We start from the raw sequence: 19,156 nt of genomic DNA, 5'->3' as shown, positions 1-19,156 counted from the left end.
CTAGTATGTGTCAAATTCTTGGCTCTGCTACTCCAAACTGTTTTAAAATGATTTTTTTTCTTTCACTTCCTGTTTTCCATTTCCTATCCCCTTCCTTATCAAACTCTATTACTAGGCAAAACCAAGGGCTTCTGTCCCGGAGAATGGTTGTGTCTCCAGAAATGAGATCAGTTATAAATTCTCTTTTAAGTGTAGCCAGCTGTAGTAAGTACAGTGCCTCCAGTCCGTGTGTTGCTTCTTGCATAGCAGGAGCTTTGCCTGTTCTGACTGATGTGTGAAGTTACAGATATCTGCCTTTGTTTTTGTATTACCAAAAAAAGAAAAAGAAAAACCCACTAAATACCTGGCTTTGCATAGTGTTTCTTTCCAAAGCGCTTTTCCAAAGGACTTTCTATTCACCTGTACTAAAGGACACTGAGATTTAAAATAAAAAGAAAACTACTAACTATCTAACCTATTCTAACCTCCTGTTACAGGAATGAGGTTTTGCTTATTGGAACGGTGTGTATAACAGGATGCCCTCATTTGGATGTATTTAATACCTTCCAAATGGGCCCGTGATCTTATGTGATGCTGTTTTAATTTACACCTGACCCATACACCCTAGGGATGTAAAATGTCCCAAGGTACCCTTGCCTCCCTTTAAATATATTCCTTTGTTTCCAAGAAAAACATCTAGTATATGTCTCTTAATTTGAAGAATGCTTAAAGGGTGACTGTCAAAAACACTTCAAAAATCGAAAATACTACTCTCACACAAACAGAAAATGAGCATATGTGAAAGATTTATTTAACTCCTTCATGAGAGAACTAACAGAATGGTAAAGCTATTCCCAGAGAATTCAAAAGACTGAATTCCACACACCAAAAGAGAGAGTACCGAGATAAGATTCCTGCAGTTGACACAAAAGCAGTTAATATCCTACTGGGCAATAAAACTATGACCATAATCTTTTTACTAGACAGGGGGTTAATGTGTATTTCTTCTGTACAGAACCCCCCCAAGTTAACATGTAACTTAATCTTGGTACTCATCCATGGTAAATGAAAGTTAGACAAGTCTGTCTCTTGGGAGTTTCCTGGCTGTCCAGTGGTTAAGAGTCCACTCTGCAATGCAGTGGATGTGGGTTAAGATCCCACATACCATGAAGCAGCTAAACCCACCTACCACAAATACGGAAGCCCGCACGCTCTAGAGCCTGTATGCCACAACTGGCGAGTCCATGCCCACAGTGAAGGATCCTGCATGACGCACCTAAGACCCGATGCTGCCAGACGAATAAATAAATATATATTTTTTTAAAAGTCTGTCTCTCAAGAGAAATATCTACTCCTTGCATGGGCCTGTTAGACCATGTTCTGGTATGACATTGAAAAAAGCGCACAGTCATCCCTTGCCTTATTTTGGAGTTTTGAACTGTTTTCTTAACTGTGTTTTCTACTAATTTCTTTGAGTGTAGTAACCTTTGTACTCTGGGAACAAAAATAACCCCAAGGTGTAACTTTTCTGGTTTCCTTTCATAGACCGTACACAGAGACCGGTCAACTGGACGGTACAGATGGAAGCCGGCTGGAAGACAGCCTGGGGAGTAGTGAGCAGAGGCTCTTCTGGCACGAGGACTCCAAGCCTGGAACATTAGTCTGAACTGTGGGTGGGCCCCTTGACCGAGCACTGCGTTCTCACACTCGTGTGCCTTGCAAAATGTGTTCGTCTTCCTGGGAGGCCGTAGGCTTTAGAAACCTGAAGGCATCTGAGGTGGAAAGGAGGACTCCATTGGCCCCAGAAGGGAATCACACACTAAGCCGCACAAAGCCCTTGAATGACATCCCGCCTGTCCAAGTCCAGATGCTCACCTAACAGAGCAAGGGCAAGGCCACGTGTGAACCTTGCCGAGGACTTGGCCTTTACCAAGAGCAAGCACTTTTAAGGGAACAAAAGTGGTTGAAGGCAGACCTCAAAACTGTGAAAAGTGCATGCAGGGTCTCCCAAAGGAAAGGAGGACAGGGGAAACTTCAGAGCACAATTCAGGATGCTGAGAGAAGGGAAGCTGCAAGCTGTTTAGTCACTGCTCACCATCGGAAAGTTTGAATTTGTGAGCTGACGAAGAATTACATACTATGTCTACCCAGACATGAACAATTCTGCCAGTATTGGAAAATTACTTGAAGAGAAGCTGGATTTTCATGAAGTTCTGAATGAGTATAAATGTTTTTAGGCTGTTATCAAGAATGATGGTTTTCATAAGCACCACAAAATGGGTTCTGGAAAGACTTACGGCTGTATTGTTCTGTAATATAACTATGGTAGCAGATTGGGGAAAATGAAGCAGCCCACTGAGTAACTGACAAACTCTGCCTGGAAATTTTCTAAGGTACAATATCATTGAGTTCCTTTTTTTCCTTTCTATGCCAATGGCATGAGCTATATTCTTCAGGCTGGTAACTCTCCAACATGGCTGTCATTGCAATGGCAGACTTGCTATGGAAAGTTTTTATAACCAAGAGTTTGGAAAAGTATTTTAAGGTGATACCGAAAGAACCTAACACAATATAAAGGAAAACAGCAACAACAAAAACAAAGACACAAAACCCACATCATTTTCTATGAATTATGTGCCTTAAAATTGTGAACATTTGAAAAATAAGCATATTGTCTGGATTCCCCAGGTAGTTCTAAGTCACCAAGTGACAAAAGCAAGATTACTCATTAAAAACAAAAACGAAACCCTCCAAGCTGCAGTAGATTTAATTATGAGGCTAAAACTACCTCATACTTTCCTTGGAAGAACTAATTTGCTATGGTTTATTGTAGGATGTTTTGGAGTTTTCGTTTTTTGTTTTTTTTTTTAAGCAAATATTTCCATATTCTAGATGGATCTTTTTTGTCATCTTTACTCTGCTTCAGAATTCCACAGAAGGTGCTCCTTCCCCCTCTTTTATACAAGTTTCTTGTTCATATTGTGAATAGAGAAGTTTCTGAACAACTTTTTGGGGACATTTTCTATCTATATTCCAAAGCATGTAATATATACATAAAGGTGATTTGTTAAACTGGTCCTTAGTCATTTGTATCATTAAAAATGAAGTTCTGGGGGGATATTTGGAAAACAAAAAGACATGCAAACAAATAACTTATTCCTTTTTCCATATTTGTATAGCCTTCTAGAAACAGAAATACCCTTTTGCGTATTCTTTTACTGTTCTGACTTTTTTAGACCTATTATTTTTTTTACATAGGTCAATAAATTGAAGGTGTGCTACTGAAAATGTTTATGTATCTTTCCATTTATGTTCAGGGCTCACACAAAGCAATTGAAATTGCTCTACTTCAAGTAATCAGGCTGGTGAAGATTGCAGATTTTTAGTGATATTATTACTGTATTTTATGGGTTCCAAGATGGCCATTTTTTCATACTTAAATCGTCAAAAATCAGGGTGCATCTTTTGACTACTAACACGTTATAGTTGAATTAGCAATTTTTTTTTCTTTCTTAGTGAGATATAAAATAGTACTGTGTCTTAGAATGGGTGAAATACAGTAGTTTATCGCCTCAGGGAGGATAACCATCGCGAATTTTTAGGCTTCCTAATTTTATGAATGTTGTTTATTTGTAACAAGTCATTCTTTCTAGTTTTGCAGACTGGCAAACAGGTCTTTTACATTCAGGAATATATTTCTGTTATCTTTTAATCCCATGCAATGGGGCAAGGGGCGTGGGAAGTGAAATATAGGGAGATTAGTATTTCTGTACAAGTACTTTACATTGAAATAAGGTATCATTTATTTTCCTGTTAAAGAAATGATATGCTCAGAATTGCAGGTATACCTTGAAAAAAATAAAAACTCGACTCTCAACTAGGAAAAGAAGATACAGAAATTGAAGACACAGTGGGTCTGCTCTATGATTTTCCTCTCATCTTTTTTTGAAAAGCACTTCCTAAACATTATTGATACGTTTATTAAGAACCAAAAAGTGACAGAGGTAAATTTTTCAACATATCAAATTGATATGTTTTTATTGCAAAATATCATACCCTCATCTTAAAAATCTTAAATTCAAACATGAAGCAAATATATAACATAAAAGCACCATCATGCCCTATAACAGCATTACCAGATACAATTGTTAATTTATTGTATATCAGTTCAGATTTTTTTTCTATGCCTATAGTAGTTTCTTTAAAAACAGCATCATATAACAAGTACACTTTTACAGCTTACTTTTTTCATCAAAACATGTTGGGCCTCACTTTTTGTCAGTATATATTGATCTACCTCATAAAGATGTATGTTTTACAAGGTGGATTGAAAAAAATTGCCTCACTTTCCTGGATGTTTTTTTCTCTATTTGAGGAAAGTATCCAAGGTCTGTCTTTGTATTCATAAAAGCTTAATGTTAAGCAATAAAGATTCCAGAATTGTTTTGAACTATTAAAGCCTGTTCTTAGGAACAAAGGTTCAAATGTCAGTCCTTAAGAACTTTCAGAATTGAAATGATGCCTTTCTTCGGTACAGTACAAAAGTTTTGATGTGAAAATGCAATGTCTTCCTGAAGCCTTAGAGTGCAATGAGGGAGAAACAAAAGTGATCGGCTGGAGTAGCTTAAAATGATCATTAGTCCTATGGCGGCCAAGAGTGGTGAGAAGAAAGGGGACGTGAATAATACCTTATTTTGTGGGACATGAGACCTTTCTAGCAGTGATGCTGAAGCCTGATTTTAGGGATTGGTAAGAAAAGATCCAGTTAAGCAAAAAGGAAAAGAAGCTCTCCTAGGCCTTGGAGAGTGGCATTATGGCGTTTGCCATGGCCCCAAAAGCTAGGAGAAACTTAACCAGTTTTAGAAAGTGAAAGAATAGGAAGGCAGATTTTTTCCAGGATTAAAGAAATATAGGTAATAAAGCTGTCCTTTTTGAGTTCTTGCCATTGTTGCAACGATGGACTGTTACAACACATTACTTCGTTTAATCCTTTCTTCAATTGTGGGACAGAAGTCGTCTTATCCCAGAAAAAGGATTTAAAGGAGTTCCCTGGTGGTCTAGCGCTTATGTCGCAGAAAGGGGGACCCCCTTCCAGGGCCCGAGAGTGGGCTCTTGTCTGACAGTCGGAAACGAATTGTTCCAGGAGACACACGTGCTGAGAAAGCAAGAGACTTAATGGGGGTGGGGTGCGGGCGCCCGGGGAAGAGAGCAGCATGGTAAGCGGACCCCCGAGAACGGCTCTGCCACGGAGCTTGCAGCCTCCAGTTTTAAGGTAACCAGGTTAGTTTCAGTTGTCTCTGGCCAATTACCGTGACTCGGGGGTCCTTCCTGGTGACGCATGCGTGCGTGCATCTGCATGTGCGTGCATGCCTGTCTCAGCAAGATGGATTCCAGTGAGAGTGGTTCTGGGAGGTTAGTAGGACTTTGGGACCACCCTTTCCTCTTGCCTTATGAGGTTTCCCGAATTCTTCTAGTTGTCGCTACCTTGTTCTGCATTCCTTATCAGGACCCCCTGTTTAAGCTAACTCATACAAGTGGTTAGTATGGTGCCTTGGCCAGGGTGGGCAGTTTCAGTTAATGGTTTCCCTAACAGGACTCTGAGCTTTCACTACTGAGGGCGCAAGTTTAATCACTAGTCCAGGAGCTAATCACACGCTGCAAGCCACACAGCACGGCCAAAAAAAGAAGAAAAGAAAAGGATATAAAGAGATTCAAGAAGATTACGTGGCCTTGGTGGCTTGACCACGCAGAAAGTAAGTCGTAAACCCAAAATTCATACCTACTTCTGACTCCAAAACTTCTGCTGTCTATTGCCGTGATATTAATAAATAGGGACTGCTCACCAAGCACCTTCATTTAGTGGAAGCCAAAAGAAATGAAAAAGTAAGAGAAGGAGCGAACAGGAGGAGTCAGCCTGGGGAAGAGAGAGAGTGGCCAGTGGGAGGGATGCAAATCGGAATAGCATGGTGAAAATAACAGCGCAAAGGACAGTCCAGGGCAGTCTGCAGTTTGTGAGTTTTCAGGATGTGCAATTCAGACACTTCTTTCTGATCAGGGTGTGGCTTGAGGATATGCCTAATTGAAGGGCTAGTTAAAAACCAACTGGGCAAGAATTACCTCTGCACGAAGGGTGGAGGAGGAAAGCAAAGGCATTTAAGGAATGCACTGGAAAGTCCTAGGCTTCCCTAGTGGCTCAGTGGTTAAAAAAAAAAAAAAAAAAAAATCCACCTGCCAGTGTAGAAGCCGCAGGTTCAATCCCTGGATCAGAAAGATCCCTGGAGAAGGAAATGACAACCCACTCCAGTATTTTTGCCTGGGAAATCCCATGGAGAAAGGAGCCTGGTGGGCTGCAAGGAGTCAGACACAACTGAGCTGCAGGCGTGACATGGCTGGAAAGTCCTATGAATTAGACTAGCTTTGTAACCTCCTAACCGCACTGCTCCCTCCTAGCACAAACAGAACTTTTCCCGGAAAACCATTCTTTATATCGTCCTCTCCTCAAGTTCGTGAGAAAACGGTGCCATAAGGAGATCAAAGGTTGGAAAGCCAGAATGGGAAAGATCTCTTTAGGGAGACTGACAGCCCCAAAAGTGGGAAGGGCATTCTCAGCAGCCCTTCAATTAGCATTAAAGAAGCCTTCCTGGGAGCTGATAGTGGTTGTCTGGGCAGACATCACCATCTCTATAACGCAGTGCTTATGCAGGCTTTGAAGTCAGGCAGATCTGGAGACACGCTGCCGGGCTTGGAATCAATCCCAACGTGACGGCTGTCTGGTTGTATGATCAAGGGTCATTTCCTAACCTCCCTGGGCCTCAGTTTCCTGTCTAGGACACATCACGCAAGGGTATTTTGTGGGCTGAACAAGATAACGCGCATACCAACGAGGACCTACTGTACAGAACCTGCGACTCTGTTCAGTGTTGTTTGGCAGCCTGGATGGGAGGAGCGTTTGGGGGAGAACGGAAACATGTATACATATGGCTGAGTCCCTTCACTGTTCAACTATCACAATATTGTTAATCGCCTATATTCCAGTACAAAATGAGAAAAAAAAAAACCAGACTCAAAGAAGTGACCGATCCAGGCAGTTTTGATACCTTTTAAGACAAAAGAAACAATAAATAGAGTAGCAAGAAAAACAGAAAAGATAATGCACATAAACAGCTCAGCACAAAATCTAGTCCCCAGCAGATGCTTCATAATATAAATTATCCCCCGAAAGAAAGGTGGTGATGTTAAGGATTAGAGTGTCTAGAAAGTTGGGGTTCAGAGGATTTGCACTTTCTTAGTTTAACCACTGAAATGACAACACTATTGAAACAATTCATCATAGGTCTGAAGTACTGTCGGGAGCATATGGAATTTTTTTTTTCTCTTATTTAATCCTCAGAGCAAGTTTGCAAGTATTAATCGCAAACAAAAGCTCGAGGAAACTGAGTAGTTTGCCCAAGTTACGTATCAAGAAAGCATGCAGGCTTGGATTGCAGTTCACAAATGCATTCAGTAGAACATTTGAAAATTACGAATTCGTGCCCCGCTGTTGTACACTGGAAGGAGGCTGCATAAAGATTACCCCAAGAAGTCAAACCGATTAAGATGTTTTCCTGACCTTTCAGTCAGAGCCCTCCTGCAAGGCCAGGCCTAAGGCAGGGTATAGTTTAAAGAGCCTGAGAGTGAGTGCCCTGGCTGCTTCACCCTGGGCTTGAGCCTGCTGCTGGCTCAGAGACTGGTACCTGCCTTTTCATGTGTATAAGAGTGCAAACAAGCCAGTGAGGAGGGTGGCCAGATTTAGCAAATGCAGGATGCCCAGTTAAATTTGTAAAATAGCTCTGATTTATTGGGGGAGGGAAAAAAAAGCTGCATATAGGACATTTGGGGTATCCTGATATAAAAAAATCAATAAGGGACACCAACCAAAATAATTCCACACAGAATATGTCCCATAGACATGGGACACTGGGCAGCCCTACTTGCCAGTCCTCAGTCCAAGGGCAGGTGGGACAGATGTATGAAAAGCTTTTGGGGATGGTATGCTAGGGACATAGGTCTTACACCTCTGTGTGGAGAGAGCTTGGCCCTGCTCAATACAAGCCTTTCTTCATATCAGAAACCTCCCAGGCTAGGCCTGGTTGGGTCTGTCAATATGTACAGAATGAAGCTCTTCTGGAAGGGCACCCCTGAGAAAACCTTTCCTAAAACAGTTTCCTCTGGCCTAGAACGCCGGTGTTGGCAAAATTGGTCAACGAGGACACCTAGAGGCCTGCATGGGTTATTGCAGGCAGGAGATTTCTGATGGGGCCACCTCACAACACTGAATTCAAATGGATGTACAAACCAGGTTTAAAGGCCCTTCAGAAAAAAAAAAAAATCGAACACCCGACAGTTTGATTTATTAGCAATGTCTTCTTGGGGAAGTTAAATTTTTTTTTTAATATCGTATTCCAATAAGATAGAAATAAAAATTGCAGCACGAAATTGTAAGGATTCAGTAAAACCATGAACTCCTAGTGCCTCGGACACAGCTAGTGCTTATCATTGTTTGTTGTCATTATTGTTTCTAATATAACACTTGCAAGGACGTGGAATACAAGGGAGTTGTTATTAATAACTTTTAATAATACTATAAACTTTATCAATAAAATTAAAATGGTAAGTATCAATAATATTTAACTTTCACTGAGTACCAGGGCTGGGATTAGGTTAAAGTGAGTGAAATACTTGCTCAAGTGCAAGATGTAAGGGGGTACCAGAAAGCCCAGATAAATAAAGATAAATAATATTTCAACACAATCTTTTAAAAATAATAAAGGGAATTCCATGGTGGGCCAGTGCCTCCACTGCCAAGGGCTGGAGTTCCATCCCTGGTCAGAGAACTAAGAGTCCACAAGCCAAGTGGCATGGCCACAAAAAAAATATATTTTTTTTTATTTTGTGAAAACTTTTATATTTGGAATTAGCCAGATGGACTCAGTTTGCATGCATGTGCACTCAGTCATATCTACCTTTTTGCAGCCTCATGGACTGTAGCCCACCAGGCCCCTTTATCCATGGAATTTTCCAGTCAAGAATACTGGAGCAGGTTGCCATTTCCTTCTCCAGGGGGTTTTCCGTACCCAGGGATCGAACCTGCATCTTTTGCATCTCCTGCATTGGCAGGCGGGTTCTTCACCAGCTGAGCCACCAGGGAAGCCCTGGATGATCCCAGATTTGTTGGCAACGTCATCATCAGGAGCCAGTCGAACACATGCCTTCTTCTCTCCATCAGTCCTGATCAGGATGTTGACCTTAGCCATGTCAGTGTCACAGAGCTTCATCACAGCCTGTTCGATTTGGTGCTTGTCGGCCTTGACCTCCACAATGAATACCAGTGTGTTGTCTTCTATTCTCTTCATGGTGAGGGGGACCTTGATGATGGCATGCTGCTAAGTCACTTCAGTCGTGTCTGACTCTGTGCGACCCCATAGATGGCAGCCCACCAGGCTCCCCCGTCCCTGGGATTCTCCAGGCAAGAACACTGGAGTGGGTTGCCATTTCCTTCTCCAATGCATGAAAGTGAAAAGTGAAAGGGAAGTCACTCAGTCGTGTCCAACTCTAGCGACCCCATGGACTGCAGCCCACCAGGCTTCTTGGGATTTTCCAGGCAAGAGTACTGGAGTGGGGTGCCATTGCCTTCTATGATGGCATAGCAGTCAAGTTTGTTTCTTCCAGGGGTGCTCTTCCTAGGATATTTGGGCTGCCTCCTGAGTCACAGCGTTTTGGGCTACTGGAAGGTGGGTGACATCTGGATTTTTTCTTTGTGGCTGTGGACGCCTTTCAGCACTGCTCTCTTGGCCTTCAAAGCCTTTGCTTTGGCTGTGGCTTTGGTAGGGGGACAGGAGCTTCCTTCTTCACCTTCAGCACCGTCTTTGTGAAAAGCCACAAAATATTTTTAAAAGTCAAAATAATCAAAACCTAGGCAAAAAAAAAAAATCCACGATGAACAAAATATAAAAATTTTAAATAAGGTTAGAATCAGTATTACTGCTTATTCCTTTGGCCTCTGGCTCTAACATGACTCAGTACTAAACTACATTGAACTGCACTGTGCTGACACGTCATCCTGCCACCAGAGGAGGCGAGCATTAAATATACCCGTCTTACAGACGAGAGAGGAAACCCAGAGGAACTCCTCATATACACTGCCCAGGGCCGCATAACTAAGCATAAAGCCAGAAATCTGTCCCAGATTGGAACAATTCTAAAGCTCACAACTTGCCCTTTCTATCTTCCCATTCACAAAGGGACGCAGGCTAACATTTTTCTACCCCAGGGTATAATTTCACTTGTGCTGTGTGTAGAATTGCCAGAGTTACCGAATAAAAGTAAAGGATACCCAGTTAAATTTGAAGTTGAGAAAAAAGTTTTAGTGTGTGTATGTCCCGTAATGTCCTTTATCTGACCACTCTCCTCCCTGCCCCATTACCAAGGCAACCAGACATGTTAATAAACAGAATTTCAAAATGGAATTTTGAATCTGCTGGATTAAGCCTGCCATGTCCGTACCTGAGCACACATCAGGAATAATAAAGGGCTTTAATAGAGTAACAAGGGCCAAAAACAAAAAAATAGAGGAAATTGGCTTAAAATCTTAGGCTTAATGGCAAAGGGACAGTTTGAGCTTTCTCTGGCTCTACCAAAGCCCTTTTTTAGCCCTTAATGAGATGCTTTGGGATAAGAAATTACAAGCCGGAGTTGAAATAAAGGAAATGCTTTAGGTGTTCTGTGCTGTGTATCCTACAAATGTTATTTGTTATTTTGAGATCTCTAGTTCGAGGAGACATAAATTATTTCCTTGGCACAACAGTCTGAACCCCAATTATTTGCTCCCCCTTACGGTGTAATGAAAATGGTTGAGAACATATGAAATTGGTGCTTTAAAAGCAGTGGTAATCATGTTGCCCACCTGGAGCTGAAACATTAGTAAATTTCAGCTCCTTGGAGCTCAATAAATTAAATATATTGTCAGAAGTTATTTCTTCCAATAATGTTGCTGCATGCAGATGGAGAAGGGGAAAATATTTCAAGGCCAGCCGGAACTTTAAGTCGTATTTGAGGAATTAGGTTTTTAATAATGTAAGAGTGAATCATTATAACACAACAATGGATTTTTAGGAAATTGCATGACTTGAACAACTATTTCAATTCCCAGTGCACACCCTACCTACCTTGTGAAAAATTTCTAGATCCCTCCCAGGTAAATGGATCCTTCCCAAAGCAATACCTAACACTTCACACAACCCACTAATTTCCTTGTTACTGATGTGTGTGTCTGTGTGTATGTACACGCACACATGCATACTTATGTTTACTCCCCTCCCCACCTAATCTGTGAGCTCTTAGAAATCAGGGACCATGTTTTATTTAAATATGAATTTAGAATCTAAAATCAGCTTCTTGTCCAGCATGTAGTTGTATAATTGCATAGTGTTTCCATACTGTATTCATTTTCCAGAGCTGCCATAAACAAAGAGTCAGAAATTATGGATATGATGTGGGCAGGTCTGCTTTCTTTTGAGGTGCACGAGGGGGAATCTCTCTCATGTATCTCACCTAACTTCTGGGAGTTTGCTGGCAATCTTGGGCATACCTTGGCTTGTAATAGAAGTATCACCTTGATCCCTACCTCCATGGTTATGTGACATTTTCCCTGTGTGCACATCCCACTGTCTAAATTTCCCTTTTTTATAAGGATACCAATCCCACTGGACTTCCCAAGTGGCTTAGTGGTAACGAACCTGCCTGCTAATGTAGGAGACACAGGTTCCATCCCTGAGTCAGGAAGATCCCCTGGGAAAGGAAACCCACTCCAGTATTCTTACCTGGGGAATCCCATGGACAGAGGAGCCTGGTGGGCTACAGTCCATGGGGCACAAAAGAGTGGGGCACGACTTGGAACAAGACAACAATTCTGTTAGTTTAGGCCCCACCTTACCTTGCCTGCATCTGTAAAGACCTAATTTCCAAGGAAGGTTACATTCTGAGATACCTAGAGGGGTTAGGACTCCAACATCTGAAGAATATTTTTGAGGTTCGAATAGCTTAAAATTATAGATTGACAGGCTCTAGTTGATTTTAAAATCTCTACTCAGCAGAGATTCTGAGGAAGGGGTAAATTCTGATTCAAAATTACCCTGAGTAATGATATTAAAGTGAATACACCTCACTTAGATCAGGCTACTGACATGTAGGAAAATAATGTTGTTCAGCCTGAATCTAGTGAACCAGGCTCTGCATTTGCACGATATTCTCAGCTGAGGCTTAGGCACATTCAAGGGTTATGTTGCTCTATTAACATCCTCTCCTCCCAAACCTGAAGTTAAAGTGATTGTTCAGAAGCCACACGCGCTCCCCACTCTAGGGTTTCTGTACAGCGACTTCAACTAGACCCGTGTATGTTACATCCACCTGGGAAGCTTGAAACCAAGAGGTACCAATGCTTCAGTCCTACAATGGACCCACTAAATCTGAATATCTGAGGGTGAACCAAAAGTCCTCGTGCGTGCTAAGTCGCTTCAGCCATGTCCGATTTTTTGTGACCCCATGGACTGCAGCCCACCAGGCTCCTCTGTCCATGGGATTCTCCAGGCCTAGAATACTGGAGTGGATAGCCATGCCCTCCTCCAGGAGATCTTCCCAATCCAGGGATCGAAGCCAGGTCTCCCAAATTGCAAGTGGATTCTTTACCGTCTGAGCCACCAGGGAAGCCCAAGAATCCTGGAGTGGGTAGCCATTTCCTTCTCCAGCGGATTTTCACTACCCAGAGATTGAACGCGCGTCTCTCAGGTCTCCTGCATTGGCAGGAGGTTTCTTTATCTCTAGCGCCATCTATCGGAGGGTGAACCAAAAGGCCTCAGGTGATCCTCATAAGAAGCGCAAGGCTCTAGACCCACCGAGCTGCACCTGTCCTCTCCACGCTCCTTGCCCTGGTCAGCGAATCCTCTTCCTCCTTCCTCTGACGGCTGTCTGCAGCTCCTTGGCCCTGCGGGTAGTCTTATCATGGTAGTTTCTACAAGCAAGGGTGCTGATAGAGAGTCCTGTCGTGGTCCCAGGTTTCCTGTGGAATTCAGGTACCGTTGATGAACCTAAGCCCTATGCATCACTGGGCACCTTGTTAATATGCAGTTCTGATCCAGGAGGTACGGGGTTGGGGGTCAGGGAGCCTGCATTTCTAAGGTGTTCCCAGCGCGGGCCTGTGTTTCTTGTCCGTGGCTCACACTTTAAGTAACAAGGAGCTGGCATCTGAACCATCCCTTCTGACTGGGCTTTAACGTGCTATTGATGGGTGACCTTTGACCAACGTGTGGGGGAGGAGGGATGGCAAGCTCCCTGTGTTTGAAAACCTTCATTTAAATTATAGTTGATCTTCCTCCATATATGTGGTTCCTTCATTTCTGCCGTTCCTCCGTATCCACAGTTTTGTAACCAAAAATTTAACCGTGGGTCATGTAGTATTGTAGTATTTATTACTGAAAAAAAAAAAAACCCACACGTAAGTGGATGCACACAGTCGTTGTTCAGGGATCAGCTGTCTGTGTACTTTGTCTCCTACAGAATGCCTCTGCCCTTTTCCTGAAGTTGGGTTTGTTATTTATTGAAGAAGCCATAAAACACCAGTGAGCTAGCTGGTCTGTTTCTAGTGATTCATAAACACTAAGGTAGTGCCTATGTAGTGAATCTTCTAGAGTGCAACTGCTCAGGTGACAGTGAGTCTTCTTTCTCTGAAAACTACTCCTCACATTCAAAGGGCACTCCAACCCCCAAGGCCAAATCTTAAAGTGGACTCTAGAGCCTGGCAGTGTGGGTTCAAAGTCTGGCTCTGACACCTGCTAGCCATGTGACCTTGGGAAAGTCACTCGGCTTCTCTAAGCCTCCATTTTCTCCCCTCACTTCAAAGGGCTGATCTCCAGATTAAAGAAGATCGTATGTATAAAATGCATAGACAACAGCAGCCCAGAGTAAGCTCTCATTACGCACCAGCAGTGGTAATTTTGCTATTTCCTGACCTGACCCCTTAAGTATAGTTGATGGATCCAGGGGTGTGTCTGAGCCAGGCTAGAGCAATCACATCCCCTCTAGGAATTTGGAATTGGAAAGTAAAAGCCTCAGAGAATGAATGCTGCTGAAGCGACTTAGCAGCAGCAGCTCAAATGTTTGTCAGAGGATCAGTAGCATCAGTATCACCTGGGAGCGTGTTACATGATACACAATCTCAGGCTCCTTCCCAGACCTACTGAATACAGATGAATTTTCACAAGGTGAACATTACAATTTGAGACACACTAGGAGGAACGTCTACTATCTCCTTGGAAGGCATCCATCATGAGCTTTGTTTCTTTAAACCTGCAGCGATACCAATGCAGATTTTTATCAAATTGTTCAGTCGCTCAGTTGTGTCTCACTCTTTGTGACCCCATGGACTGCAACACGCCAGGCTTGCCTGTCCTTCACCATCTCCCGAAGTTTGTTCAAGCTCATGTCTATCGAGTCGGTGATACTATCCAACCATCTCATCCTCTGTCATCCCCTTCTCCTCCTGCCTTCAATCTTTCCCAGCCTCAGGGTCTTTTCCAAAGAGTCTGCTGTTCACATCCGGTGGCCAAAGTATTGGAGCTTCAGCATCAGTCCCTCCAATGACTATTCAGAGTAGATTTTCTTTAGGATTTTAGGTTGTATTGTATCAAGTGTGACCAGCTAATGCCTTGTCTTTTTTTTTTTTTTTTACATTCTAAAAAATACTTATATTTTTGGCTAAGACCCATTTTAGCTCCGTCTTCGTTGCTGTGTGCGGGCTTTCTCTGGTTGCAATACGCTGGCTTCTCCTTATGCTGGTTTCTGTTGCAGAGCACAGATTTTAGGTGCTGGGGCTTCAGCAGTTGGGCACAAGGGCCCTAGAGGGCGGGCTTAGTAGTTGTGGCACACGGTCTTAGAGGAATCTTTCTGGACCAGGGATTGAGCCCGTGTCCCCTGAATTGGCAGGCAGATTCTTAATCATTGGGCCACCACGGAAGTCCTGCTTTATCTTTTATAAGTTTGGGCTAGCTCTAGTTACTATCTGGTTCTTATAACCCTGCAGTCTCAATAGCACTGCTGACTATATTGAAATCTTGCAGGACGCTATAGCTTTTCCACTGTATCCTATCATGAAGACGAATCTAGAGTCAGAGGAGGGGTTAAGCTTCTAAAGTCGGCACATAAGGTGAGAATTAGATCTGGTCAAAATGATGCCAGAAAATGTATTAGAGATGTCCCATATGAAACAGTTCTGTGTCATCTTTCAACCACTGCAATATGGCTGGCTCTGCAATACACTGCCGGAGAAGGCAATGGTGACCCACTCCAGTACTCTTGCCTGGAAAATCCCATGGGTGGAGGAGGCTGGGAGGCTGCAGTCCACGGGGTGGCTAAGAGTCTGACATGACTGAGCGACTTCACTTTCACTTTTCACTTTCATGCATTGGAGAAGGCAATGGCACCCCACTCCAGTGTTCTTGCCTGGAGAATCCCAGGGACGGGGGAGCCTGGTGGGCTGCCGTCTATGGGGTCGCACAGAGTCAGACACGACTGAAGTGACTTAGCAGCAGCAGCAGCAGCAGCAGCAGCAGCAGCAGCAGCAATACACTGCTACATCTTCACTTGAGCCCCAGCTGAAGTAGCTTCTCTTTCATGACCACATGGTACTTATTTTTAAACCCTTGATGCACATTTTGCACAAAAAGATCTCACTATGGAAGCTGAGAAAATGGATGCATATTTCCCAGCTCATATCCACTCTGGGGCATAAGCTCATCGAATGAAATGGCAATCAACTTTACTTGCACGATTTATTTTTTCCTTTCTTGTTCTCTCTCTTTTGTTTCTCCTATCTCTGTCTCTCTCTGGCATATAGAGTTGACTGTTCACAAATTAAATGTGAGCATGTTAGGACGCTAAGTCTGTTGGTTCTCAAATCTTTGACATGCATGGCAGACTGTCCAATTGAGGTATTTCTAACAGTTACTAAAAGGCATTAAAGGCTCTATGAGATAATAAAGAAGCCAGCAACCATCGCCACATAAGCACCGCTGCAGCATCACGATGCTTGTCTCTAAAGGCATCCAGTCAGCACGCCCTTCACCTGCCTTCCAGCCTGACCTCCACTTCTCCTCTGCTGTCTCCTGGCAGTTATATCCCACATCTGGGCGTGTCACTGTCTTAACAAGTTTTACCATAAACCAACCATGTGTGGCCTCAGTCCCAGCAAATGTAAGTTTTTTCATATATTGATCAAAATTTGGTGGAACATGGTGAATGTCTCTAGTCCACTGCTCTGCTTAAGGATAGTCCTCATGCTGCCGTGTGGATGAACCTAAAAAACGTTACGCTAAGTGAAATAAGCCAGACACAAAATGACAAATACTGTATGATTCCACTTCTATGAAATGTCCAGAACAGGCAACTTCATAGAAACAGAACATAAATTCCAGGTTACTAGGGGCTGGGAGAAGAAAAGGGGAGTCCCTGCTTGATGGTTGCAGAATTTCTGTGATGAAAAGCTTTGGAAATCATGGCGATGGTTTCATTGCATCATTGTAAATATAATTACTGCCACTAGAATTAATGGAAAATTTTATGGGACACGTATTTTCCTGCAACTTAAAAAAGTGGTGAAAATAGTGCTCTCGTGTCCATATTACCTGTGGTTCAGGTGGTAGGAAATCTGCCTGCAATGCAGGAGACTGAGGTTCGATCCCTGGGTTGGGAAGATCCCCTGGAGAAGGAAATGGCAACCCACTCCAGTGTCCTTGCCTGGAGAATCCCGTGAACAAAAGAGACTGGTGGGCTACAGTTCATGGGGTCGCAAAGAATCAGACACAACTAAGCAGCTAATATACACTGTCCATTTTCAGTCAGCTCGGTTCATTCACTCAGTTGTGTCCGACTCTTTGCAACCCCATGGACTGCAGCACACCAGGCTTCCCTGTCCATCACCAACCCCCGGAGCTTACTCAAGCTCGTGTGCATCAAGTCAGTGATGCCATCCAACCATCTCATCCTCTGTCGTCCCCTTCTCCTCCTGCCTTCAATCTTTCCCAGCATCAGGGTCTTTTCAAATGAGTCAGTTCTGCATATTACCAGGTCTGAATTCTTAAGATTCTCATGTTTCAGTTAATGGTACTGCAACATTCATCTCCAAAGACCACCATCTACTCCATTCAAAACTCTTCCCATTCTCTCTTCATTCTCTCAAAGGCCACCACACCTGTGTATGCAAACACACTCTGGATGTTTTCTCATTTCCTTAGTTTTCCACATGCTCAAGAATTATTTATAAATTATTAGTTTAAAAAATTATTACCTATTCTGTGCAAGGTACTGGGAATAGCACATCCTCATACATGGGCTCCACCCCTTAGAGGTTTGCAATCTAATCAGGGATGCAGAATGAAGAGTGGACAAGCAAACCCTCTGGGGGCAGGGTGCAGTCAAGGAAGGCTTCCTGAGGGATGTAACCTCTGATTCTGTGTGTGTCTTCAATATTTCTATTACTTTGTTAGAAAGAAAAAAAAAGATTTTTTTTTCCTCCCATAATTATCAAGTTTGTATAGTCACCATCTAAGAGCAGAGTCAGTAGCAAGCAGTGTGTGGTGTTAACATTGCAGGGCACTAGCCAGTTAATTCGGAGAAGGCAATGGCAACCCATTCCAGCACTCTTGCCTGGAAAATCCCATGGATGGAGGGGCCTGGTGGGCTGCAGTCCATGGGGTTGCTAGGAGTCGGACACGACTGAGCGACTTCCCTTTCACTTTTCACTTTCATGCATTGGAGAAGGAAATGGCAACCCACTCCAGTGTTCTTGCCTGGAGAATCCCAGGGACGGGGGGAGCCTGATGGGCTGCCTTCTATGGGGTCGCACAGAGTTGGACACGACTGAAGCAACTTAGCAGCAGCAGCAGCCAGTTAATAGGTTCTTGTCCAGAAACCATGGCTACACAACCATCCTGACTGTAATGGACCCTCTATCCTGCAGTAATCCTAGCACATCAGAACTAAAATGATCATTATTTTCAAAAGTTAAAAAAAGAAAAAGGATAAAAAAATGTTGACCAGGATATGGGAAAACTTATTTTTATATACTACTACTAAAAATATGTTAGCATAATCATTCTAAGGGCTATTTCAAAGCAACTGTTAAAATCCATGGTGGATGGAGGAGGAATGGACTGGGAGTTTGGGATTAGCAAATGCAAATTGTAAAACACGTATAACTGAATCGCTGTGCTGTACCAGAAACTAATAAAATATCATAAATCAACTATACTTCAATAAAATGATTTTTTAATTAAAAAATATTATGATTTTATTTAAAGATTTATTGACTTTTTTTTATTTTTGTTTGTGCTGGGTCTTCAGTGCTGCACACATTTCCTCTAGTTGCAGAGCAGGGGCTTTTCTCGTTGCAGAACATGGGCTCTAGGTGTGTGGGCTTCAGTAGCTAGGGCTCAGTAGGCACACGGACTTAGTTGCTCCATGGCATGTGGGATCTTCCCAGACCAAGGATCGAACCCATGTCCCCTGCATTGGCAGGCAGATTATTAACCACTAGGCCACCAGGGAAGCCCTGTGATTTTCTTAAAATCTGAAGGACAGGATACCTTTAGACCAAGGAACAGCACATATAAAATGCTTGGTCTTTTGTTTCTTTTTCTTCCCTCCTCCTTTTTTGAGGGTTAAGAGAAGGGGTTATGGAAATTAATAAGTTAAACTTGGGAGATAGGAAAAAGTGTCTGTGTATGACCTATCTGAGCCATCGCTAAGATTACATGTAAATAACTGAAAAAATGGTGGCTCCTGCTCGTTGGATGTCAAGTGATACAGTGGAAAGAACAAAGACTTTGGGGCCGCTTTCTCACATGGGGGTCTTTTTGGTAGAAATAATGATCAGACCTGATTGTCTTGTCATACAGTCAGGTTCTGCATGTGCTGTCACGTTTAATCCTGACAGTGTACCCATAAAGCAAGTACTATCATTACTCCCCTTTTATTTATTTGTATTATTTTTCGAAAAGCTCTCTGAAGAAGCTACAGAATTTTTGTTGTTGGTGTTGTTATTTTTATTTGTTTTAGTTTTGGCCACGCTGTACAGCATTCAGGATCTCAG

At 42.8% G+C, this 19,156-nt stretch overlaps 1 protein-coding gene and 1 pseudogene across 4 annotated transcripts in view; one reads left to right on the top strand and one right to left on the bottom strand.

Annotated features, from left to right (window-relative positions):
- FRMD4B (FERM domain containing 4B) overlaps positions 1–4,429 on the top strand; it is a 360,291-nt gene extending 355,862 nt beyond the window's left edge. For 3 of the 4 annotated variants that reach the window (XM_027523804.1, XM_027523805.1, XM_027523807.1), the window contains exon 23: positions 1,525–4,429. In XM_027523804.1, the coding sequence (XP_027379605.1) occupies positions 1,525–1,645 (121 nt within the window). In that variant the 3' untranslated portion in view covers positions 1,646–4,429. The remainder of the gene's footprint in view (positions 1–1,524) is intronic. The other variant, XM_027523806.1, reaches the window with a different exon arrangement.
- On the bottom strand, positions 1,799–13,016 carry LOC113880464 (annotated as a pseudogene).
- Between the last annotated feature and the right edge of the window lie 6,140 nt (positions 13,017–19,156).

Source organism: Bos indicus x Bos taurus, chromosome 22, assembly GCF_003369695.1.
Source record: "Bos indicus x Bos taurus breed Angus x Brahman F1 hybrid chromosome 22, Bos_hybrid_MaternalHap_v2.0, whole genome shotgun sequence".
Lineage (NCBI taxonomy): Eukaryota > Metazoa > Chordata > Mammalia > Artiodactyla > Bovidae > Bos > Bos indicus x Bos taurus.
The sequence above is the reverse complement of the archived record's forward strand: the minus strand, read 5'-3'. Positions and strand labels throughout refer to the sequence as shown.